At 39.1% G+C, this 10,698-nt stretch overlaps 1 protein-coding gene across 1 annotated transcript; it reads left to right on the forward strand.

Annotated features, from left to right (window-relative positions):
* The first annotated feature begins 6,778 nt into the window (after positions 1-6,778).
* Positions 6,779-9,229, forward strand: LOC147391475 (uncharacterized). Its single transcript, XM_086459070.1, has 3 exons — positions 6,779-7,120; positions 7,244-7,481; positions 9,153-9,229. The coding sequence occupies exons 1-3, from the start codon at positions 6,779-6,781 to the stop codon at positions 9,227-9,229; spliced, it is 657 nt and encodes a 218-aa protein (XP_086315196.1).
* Positions 9,230-10,698: the final 1,469 nt, after the last annotated feature.

Raw genomic sequence — 10,698 nt, forward strand, 5'->3', positions numbered from 1 at the left:
GAAAAACTGGGTGTGGACACACATTCCATAACACGTTCTACTCAAATTGAAGGACATCCTAATTGAAAAAGAATTGATTTTAAAAAGCCCCAATTAACACAATCGTAGGCTTTCCTAATATCAATTTTGGCACAAAAGATTTCTGGATATTTAGAATTGTGAAAATTGTGGACCATTTCATGAGCAAGAAGAATATTGTCTTGTATATTTCTTCCCTTAACAAAAGCCGATTGATTAGGAGAAATAATATCAAGAAGACAAACGGCTAACCTATTTGCAAGTAATTTGGAAATGATTTTGTAAATAAAGTTGCAAAGGGCAATAGGTCTATATTTTTCAAGGCAATTGGCATTCTCTTCCTTTGAGATTAAACAAATTAATGTGGCATTAATTTCCCTCAGCATCCTCCCCTTTTTTTAAAAATCCAACACTGTTACACACACATCTTCACCCACAATATCCTAGAAATTATTGAAAAATTCACCCCCAAATCCATCCGGTCCAGGATATTTGTTCCTTGGGGAAGCAAATATGACAGATTTTATTTCCTCCTTTGTAATAGGATTTGATAATATTTGCACATGTTCCTTAGAGAATTTTGAATTGAAAGGCACTTGCATACTTACAGTATTATTTGGGTTGCGAAACATTTCTGAAAAATATTAAGTGGCCCATGCTCCAATCTTCCCTTCATCTTTGAGTAATTCTCCTTGATCCGTGAACATCTCCATAATTCCATCTCTGTTTTTTCACCATTTTTGCGTTACCAGCGCTAGCAGCATCAGACTCTTCCCGATTCGTTCCTGTTCTTTCCTTGCTACTGCTAACAGACACTTGCACATGCTCTGTTTCAAGATTTTCTGTTTCAAGATTTTCTGCTTCATTTCCAAAGCTTGGAAAGCATTTTCCATTCTCATCGGTTGAACATTTAGAACCACCTCCAGATTTGCTGCCAAAACCGGATTATCCACTTCATGCTCCGCTCCAACTAGTGTACCCATATCCGCTCCAGACTTTTTTGAGGAAGACCCACGTCTACTAACTACACGGTTCCATCCATCTTTTGTTGGAGTAGATTCCGGCCTTGATTATCTCACAAAAGACTCCGTATCTCCACCCAACTCCGACCCACATGCTGATTTCGAATTTGAAACACCTTGAAATTCAGAATTTGTTGCAGCCACGTCACTCCCATCATCTCCAATTTGATCCATCCTACCTGCACCTGCGTCAGCCCCCATCTCATCCAAAACATCCAATTTTTCTCCTACAGCATCATTGTTACGTCCCATCTGTTCCGATATCACTTCGTTTACCCCTACTGGCTTTGCAGCCCAAGTAACAATCGGTATTGCAGGTTTCTTCCTTTCCAACTTCGGACATTGATCATGGCTATGATCGAAAGTTGCACATACTTTGCACGGATTCGGTTTCCATTCATAAACCACGTGTTGATTGTATTTCATTCCATTCTCCCTCTCTAGAATAACTATGTATGGGAATGCACATTTGTAATCAATCTCGATGCATATATGAGCAAACCCAAGTCGTGATCTATTAGCAGTTGCCTCATCCGAATGCAATGGAGTTCCTATTCTACTTCTTATTCGACCCAAACAGATTGGAGACCAAAACTGAATTGGCAAATGCGGAAGTCTAACCCAAATTGGAATCGTAGAGAGCATTTCACGAATAGGTTTAGCATCCACCGACCATTTTCGGAGAATTAAAGGCCTACCTCCAATACTCCAAACTGCAGAATTAAGAACCATATTGCAGTCCTCTGAATTACTGAATTTAAATTAAAAAAATGCATCCTCCATGGATAACATCTCAAGATTACCTTTAATTTTCCACATTCTTTGAACTGCCATTTTTAAACCATGAAAGTAAGGCCTTTTCCCTAGGAGATATCCCACCAGAGAGTTCTCCCATCTAGATGCTTCAGATTCTATCTTCTCTTCTGGCAATAAAATTGTATCACCATTGATCACGTCGGGGAAAAAATCAAGCCTTTTCTCTATCGAAGAAGGGCTACCACCCTTTAGAAGATCTTTCCAGGAAACTCCGGACGAAGAGGCCGCCATTAAATCCTAGAGTAAAAAACTACACACAGAAAGTATGGTGATTCTATATTCTTCTCCGCAAAGAAGGAGAAAATCGAATCTTCCTACACCTTTCTTTTGATAGTTTCTCTCTCTAGAACCTCAGAACTTCTCACCCACCATTCTCATTAAAGATATTTACTTTTGTCTCAATAACAAAGACTTCTAGTTGTTTAAATTGTGTTAATTAAGGTATTAAAAATCTATCAGTCATTTAGGCTTCTATTATCTATATATTCAAACTTAATCCATAATGGAAAGTAGGTCTCTCCCTTCTTCAGCAAAAGATCTTCTTTACTGTTCTTTTGTACTCAAGTTTACTCTAAATTAAATTTTTTTTTTTTTGCTTCTATTTTCCTAAATTAACAATCTGTTTTTCTAGGTAAAGATTTTGGGTGTTAATTTGGATTCTTGTCTAAGGTGCAGTAGACAGAAAAAAAATCTAGTTGATATTGAGCCATTGTATCCTGGGGGTATTGATAAGGTCCCAATAATCTCACTTTGGGACCGTAATTTCACCGAGATTACCATCGTATAAATACTAGTTCCCTTAAAATAATAATAAATTTTATTAAATCCCAAATTAATGTGGCTAACAATAGTTTGTTACTAATTTCAGGTAAAAAGGGCACATTCGGAAACCAACAAACGGTGTAACAATTACTGTTACAACATGCGAGCAAAAAGGAAGCATCCGGCAAAATCTCAAGGATTTTGGGCGCCACGTCACCTCGCCGTGGCTAGCCAAGACCACACCACGGTCATTTCGAGGAATTTTTCTTCGAGATTTTTACAAAAGCTTCGATGGTTGTAATTGATTGGGTCATTTGAGTCGAATTATCCGCAAAACCACCCTGATTACCCGAATACGAACATTATAAATTGCGAGGTTGATTTTAGAGAAAATGGTTCTTCTCTTCTTCCATAATTTTTGATTTTTCTTTCTTTCTTCTTTGTAATTTTTCCTTTGGGTAAGCTTTTGAGTGTAGTGAGAACATCAAGAGTAAGCCATTGGCTCTATTGTAACTCTTTTGAGAGATTATCAAAAAAGGAATCAAGTTGTATTTCTATTTTACATTTTCTTTCCATCTATCTTCTTGCTTTTAGTATTGTTGCAATATGATCCTTGCGATGATCGGCTAGATTCTCATTAGAGAAGTCAAGAATGTCGGAGCAAGTTCACTCCATTAATGCTATTTTAATTCATTACTTCTGTTTTTTATGCTAATTTTATGAATCTCTTCATGATAAGATCTTCCAATTTAGACTTTTATTTCAAGCTTTGATGAGTGTTACTTAGATAAGCTCAAGAACATTCATGCTTTGTGATGAATGGAAGCATAAGTCGGATAGTCTTGCATAAACAAGAGACATTCATAAAGACTTTTGGGTTCCAATCAATGGTTACATCGAATCATCTTCCGATCCACGAGCAATGACTTGCTACGTGGATTGAGTTATGTTTTAGAATTAATTAGCATTTTTGGGTAACTTGCAAAGGTAATCTTAAATTCTCTAAACTCTTTTCCTTATACCTTCAATCTTTATTATTAGTTTAATTTCATTTACAAATTAGTTGCTACTTTCTTCTCTGTTTTGTTTTTACAAATCAATTTATTTTAAGAAAAATCTGTTTTCTAATTCTGTTTTGGGTCTTTTATCTGATTGAATCTTTGAATCTTTATTGTCCCTGTGGAACGAATTCGACTTGCCCAAAGTTTTAGTTCACATCTTAATCTCTACATTTATTTAGCAAATTTTACAATCGATCAAAATGGCGCCGCTGCCGGGGACAGCGAGTTGATTCATTTTCCAATTCGGAAAGTATCCGAAACAGTTTCCGACACAGAATTGAACGTGTTTTGCTTGAAACAGAAGCCAAATGAACAGAAAAAAATTGAAAAAAATTTCATTACAATCCGCAGGATATCAGAAACCATTTTCAATTTGAAAAATCGATTTTCATCAAAATTTTACCGTGCCGCGGTTGCCCCTAGGTGCTCCGCGGTAACGTGGTAATATTTTCTGCTGATTTTTGTTGAACAAGTTTCTGACATCATGGACATTGTAATGGACATACTGGTCTTTTCTGTCGCATTCTGATTTGAATAATTTTTGTTATTTTCAGGTGACGGACTCAACGAAAGTCGATGAAAATTGACGGAAGGCGACACGTGGAATTTTTATCCACTGAATTGATTCTATCACCAAGAAGATCGGCAAATTCAAATTTTCTCTGCATTTTTATTTTTCTTAGAAAACAACTTGTATTAGGAACTTGAACTTGTATTAATTTTTAATTTCATTCGAGAGGACTCGGATTGTAATAGAATTAGGGACGGATGATAGTGGGATGAAACTATCTCAGCCCCTCGAGTTCGTACACCAAATTTGGTGTTGGTGGCCCGAGTCGACTCAACTCGATCATCTCCCGTCTAGAACGGGAGGTAAATTTTGAAACACTCACGTATCACTCGCTAGTGAGTTTCTGTATTGCTTTTGAGTCACTAATCTATACACATTGGATTGCACATAGTAAAAGGGCACCCTTACGAGGATGGCACCATAAGATAAGAATCGGAGTTCATTACCGATATCTTGCCCTTCTAGGAAAATCAAATTCACAGCAAATTAATTAATTAAAATTAATTAGACTGGACTTTAGGTTCCATCGAGCTCATTAAGCAAAGCTAATCAAAAGTTGCACCAATTGCACTTCTTGATCGTGAACAGTGCATAGCGCAATCTTGCCCTGTAGTTCTACGTGAATTCAGGGGATAAACACACGTCCATTCAAGACGAGAGGTGATCTAAGAGTGCCCTTGCTCAGCATTGTGTGCCACCTCTCCTCTGTAGATTAAACTGGCTGTTCCAATTTCAGAGATTTGGGTTGGAGGCTTTGATTAATCCTTTGAACCAGTTAGGAGCTGTCTAGTAATAGGCACCCAGTTCTCATGTGTGAATTTCTCCCTCCTATTGTGTGCAATTTGGTAGTGTATGTTAGGTAGGAGATCGTAGAAAAATCCAATTATTTTTTATCCGGAGATCACAAGGTCTCACCCTCTACCTAAGGTTAGACGAGAAAGCAACACCGTTCTCACTCCACCAGTCCCAGAAATGGATCCACATCCACTTCCACCTCATCACATCCATGAGGATCAACGAACGCTCAATGAGTTGTTCGCACCTATTACTGCCAACCCTCCATCATGTATAATTTTACCTACCGCAAACGTGGCACAATTTGAAATTCGGGCAGCTACCATCAATATGCTGCCCAAATTCCATGGTTTCGAAAGCGAACAATCGTACAATCACCTCAATAAATTCTTGACCTTATGCCAAACATTCAAAAATGGTCACCTCAACGATGAGAATGTCAAGCTTAGGTTATTCCCTCTTTCCTTCGAAGACCATGCTGCGGCTTAGTTAAATTCCTTGTCCTTCAACTCTATCACTACATGGGATGAGTTATCGAGAAAATTCATGGTAAAATTCTTTCCTATGGAGAAGACGGAACAATTCAAAAATGCCATTCGGAACTTCAAGGGAAGACCGGATGAAGAATTCTCCCAGACTTGGGAAAGGTTCAATGACCTTCTTGTCAAGTGTCCACATCATGGGATAGACAAAGCCCAATTAGTTAATTTCTTTTACCGAGGTCTCCCAACAGTTCAGCGTATTCTTCTCGAGTCTATGCATTAGGGTAAATTCATAAATCAAACTCCTAATCAAGCTTATGAATTCTTAGTCGAATTGGCTGAGAATGCTCGAAATTGGAGCACAAACATAGGGGATTTCGATAGAGGAGATTTAGGAGTCAAGAAGCCGGGCATGTATGAGGTTAAGTCTGATCCTGAACTTAAGAATGTCATGAATAGCCTTGTGAGTAGCTTACAAAGTCTCAACAAAAAGTTTGACGCTTTCAGTGTCAAAACCAACTTTCAAGAATCCACTCCAATTCTACAAGTCGCCACAGAGACATTTTCATCATGTCAGCTGTATGAGAATTTCAATCATTCTACGGAGAATTGTCCTACCTTGACTCCTTCGCAGTCAGAGCAAGTCAATGTTGTTGGTAATTACAGCACATATAGGAAACCCACTCCTAACTCCTATTACCAGACGTACCATCCCGATAATAGGTTTCACCCCAATTTTTCATATCGACAAAGTGAACCTATCCAATCAAGAGGTCCTCCAGGATTTCAGAAAAATTTCAATCGTCAAACTCATGCTAGTGTTAACCTATCTTTGGTTCCGCAACCATCTTATTCTTCACCTCAAAATTCTGATCAACGGGCGATCGTTGTCGACCCTATGACCAATTACTCTCCTCCTGTTGTTTAAACTAACTCAGCATTGGAATCAATGATGGCTGAGATATTAAACAACAGCAACTCATACAACAACAAATCCAAACTACCCAGAACCAATCTCAGACAAATCAGGTTACTGCGCAAGCAATCAAAAATTTAGAGGTTCAGATGGGTCAGTTAGCTTCATCCATAGGAGAGAAAAATAAATGCTAGTTTCCCAGTCAAACTGTGCCTAATCCAGCAGGAACTGTTCCAAGAGGATAGTATGAAATCAATAGTCAGGCAGGTCCCTCTAATTCTGTCCAAGCCGTCCACACCTTACGATCTGGCAAATTGGTGGACAATAAAGTTGAAATGCCTGAGGAAGTGCTATCCAAAGAAACAACCTCTAGTGCACCTTCCACAGAAAAAGAAGACCAATCTAAGGAAAGACCTCCTCCTCTCGAGAGTCGAGTGATCATTCCCAAAGTCTCGTTCCCTCATAGACTTCTAGACAACAAAAAGGGAAAACAATTGGAAGGAATCTTAGAAGTGTTCAAGAATGTTCAAATAAATATTCCCTTCTTTGACGCAATTCCTCAAATTCCCTCATATGCCAAGTTTCTCAAAGATCTCACCACAGTGAAGCGAAAAACTCCTGTGCCAAGAGAGGATGTGATGACAGCTCAGTCTTCCTATTTGATTCAACAGACAATTGTTCCTAAATTCAAGGACCCAGGCTGTCCTACAATTTCTGTGCACATTGGAGAAACGATGATTGAGAAATGTCTATTAGATCTTGGGGCTAGTGTGAATCTTCTTCCTTTCTCAGTCTACCAGCAATTAGGTTTAGGTGAACTTAAACCTACGGATATCACTCTGAGTCTAGCAGATAGATCGGTGAAGATTCCCAAGGGAATAGTAGAGGATGTGATTATCAAAGTGAAGGATTTCTATATTCCTGCCGACTTCGTAGTGCTTAACACTGAACCTGTCATTAACCCAAATTCTCATGTTCCAGTCATCTTAGGAAGACCCTTCTTAGCAACTTTCGATGCAGTCATCAAGTGTCGCAATGGTATCATGACCCTATCATTTAGGGACATGAAGGTCAAAATGAATGTCTTCCAAAATAAGTTTCAATCTACTGACATGGATGATTTGGAAGAAGTCAACATGATCGACACCCTGGTCAGTAGCACTTTTGAGGAAGCGGAGAACAAAGATCCGCTAGAAGAGTATTTTGGCCAATTCGGCCTTGAGTTCGATATTGAGAAATCCATCAGGGAGGTGAACTCTTTTCTTGAATCCGTCCCTGTGATGGATTGGCAGCCAAAAATTCAGAGTCTGTCCTCTCTCTCGTCATCCCCAATAGTGGAAGAAATTCCAAAGCTTGAGTTAAAGTAATTGCCTGGTACACTGAAATACGCTTTTTTAGGGAATGCTGAAACTTTTCCTATCATTATCTCCCCTACTCTGAAAAAATCATAAGAAAATCGATTACTTGATGTTTTGCGCGAAAATCGAGAAGTTATTGGGTGGACCATAGCTGATATTAAAGGCATCAGTCCTTCTATGGTCATGCATCAAATTCATCTTGAGAAAAATTTCAAACCATCGAGAGAACCACAGAGGCGACTTAATCCGGTGTTACAAGAGGTAGTCCGAAAAAAAGTCATCAAACTTTTAGATGCGGGTATTATATACCCCATCTCGGATAGTAAATGGGTTAGTCCAGTTCAGGTTGTCCCTAAAAAGTCAGGTGTCATAGTTGTGACCAATCAGGATAATGAACTCATACTTACTCGAGTCCAAACCGGAAGGCGAGTTTGTATAGACTACCGAAAACTGAATACGATGACACGTAAGGATCACTTCCCTCTTCCATTCATCGATCAGATGCTCTAACGTTTAGCCGGTCATGCCTATTATTGTTTTCTTGATGGATATTCGGGATACAACCAAATCCCAATTACTCCTGAAGACCAAGAAAAGACAACGTTTACTTGTCCATTTGGGACCTTCGTCTATCGACACATGCCTTTTGGGCTATGTAATGCTCCTGCAACCTTTCCAAGGTGCATGTTGAGTATATTTTCTGATATGGTCGAAGACTTTCTTGAAGTCTTCATGGATGATTTTTCTGTATTCGGGTCAAGTTTTGATGACTGTTTGAATCATTTAAAGCTAGTTTTGAAAAGATGTCGAGAGAAGCACCTCGTGCTAAATTGGGAGAAGTGTCATTTCATGGTTACCTCTAGGATAGTTCTAGGACATATCATTTCCCATAAAGGAATTGAGGTAGACAAAGCCAAAATTGATCTCATCGCAAATTTGCCTCCACCTAGAACTGTGAAAGAAGTTCGTTCATTCCTAGGGCATGCAGGGTTTTACAGAAGGTTTATCAAAGACTTCGAAAAAATTTCAAAACCCCTGTATGATTTGTTAGCCAAAGACATTTCTTTCGAGTTCTCTACCGCTTGCTTATCAGCCTTTGAGAAGCTAAAAACTGAGTTGACTTCAGCACCTATTATCCAACCACCCAATTGGGATCTCCCATTTGAAGTGATGTGTGATGCATCCGATTACGCTATAGGTGCTGTATTGGGGCAACGAGTTGACAAACTCCCCCATGTCATCCAGTATGCCAGCAAGACACTTAATGATGCCCAGCTCAATTATTCCACCACGGAGAAGGAACTACTAGCAGTAGTTTTTGCCTTAGATAAATTCCGTTCCTATCTTATAGGGTCAAAAGTAGTCATTTTCACTGATCATGCAGCGCTGAAATACCTTCTTGCAAGAAGGATGCAAAAACGAGGTTGATACGATGGATCCTTCTTCTTCAAGAGTTTGATCTCGAAATTCGAGACAAAAAGGGATGTGAGAATATGGTTGCAGACCACTTATCTAGGCTAGTAGTTGAAACTCCCTCTAACTCTTTTCCAATTTCTGAAAATTTTCCTGACGAGCAAATTATGGCAATTTCTAATTCTGGCACACCTTGGTATGCTGACATTGTCAACTACTTGGTGACAGGTCAAACTTCCACCTCATGGAATAAAAAAAATCGCCTGCGCTTCCTCGCCCAAGTCAAATGGTTCTTCTGGGATGATCCATATTTATTTAAATACTGTCTAGACCAAATAATTCGTCGGTGTGTTGATGAGAGAGAACAAAGTGGTATTCTCGAGTTCTGCCACAATCACGCTTGTGGTGGGCATTTTGGAGGAAAGAAAACGGCAGCTAAAATCTTACAGTGTGGTTTTTATTGGCCCACAATCTTTCGTGACGCTCATCTCTTTGCTAAATCTTGTGATAGATGTCAACGTCTAGGAAAAATCAGTCGAAGAAATAAGATGCCCCAACAACCAATTTTGATCATCGAAATCTTCGATGTTTGGGGTATTGACTTCATGGGTCCCTTCCCTATTTCACACGGATTCCAATACATTTTAGTCGTAGTCGACTACGTGTCTAAATGGGTTGAAGTCACAGCTTGTCAAACGAATGATCATAAGGTTGTTGTTCAATTTCTCAAAAATACAGTGTTTGCCCGATTTGGTACCCCTCGTACTATCATTAGTGATGGAGGAAAACATTTCTGTAACCGAGTTTTCGAAAGTTTGATGCGCAAATATTCAATTACTCATAAGGTAGCTACTCCGTATCACACACAAACTAGTGGACAGGTCAAAATTTCTAATCGTGAGATCAAAACCATTCTTGAAAAAACCGTCAATCCGACTCGTAAAGATTGGTCCTTACGATTATTTGATGCCTTGTGGGCCTACAGAACATCGTTCAAAACTCCAATAGGAATGTCCCCTTATCGGTTAATCTTTGGTAGAGCCTGTCATTTGCCAGTCGAACTCCAGCATCGAGCTTATTGGGCGATCAAACATTTAAATTTTGATCTAGCAAAGGTCAGAGAGCTTAGAAAACTTCAACTCACTGAGTTGGAAGAATTAAGGAATGATGCTTACGATAGCGCAAAACTTTACAAAGATCAAACGAGAAACTGGCATGGTAGGCACATTCAGAGAAAATCTTTTCACGTAGGCCAGAAAGTGCTCCTGTATAACTCTCGCCTTCATTTATTTCCAGGAAAATTAAAGTCCCGTTGGACTGGACCATTTCTGATCCACAATATTCACCCTCATGGAAACATCGAGGTATTCAATCCAGCCAATGGAAATATTTTCCAAGTCAATGGCCAAAGGTTGAAGCCATTTCAGACTCTCCCTCATTCATCCGAAAAAGATTAATTTTTGAGTAATCCTGTATACCAGGAT

This window comes from Akebia trifoliata, chromosome 11 (assembly GCF_017979445.1).
Source record: "Akebia trifoliata isolate Shusen 1 chromosome 11, ASM1797944v1, whole genome shotgun sequence".
Taxonomy (NCBI): domain Eukaryota; kingdom Viridiplantae; phylum Streptophyta; class Magnoliopsida; order Ranunculales; family Lardizabalaceae; genus Akebia; species Akebia trifoliata.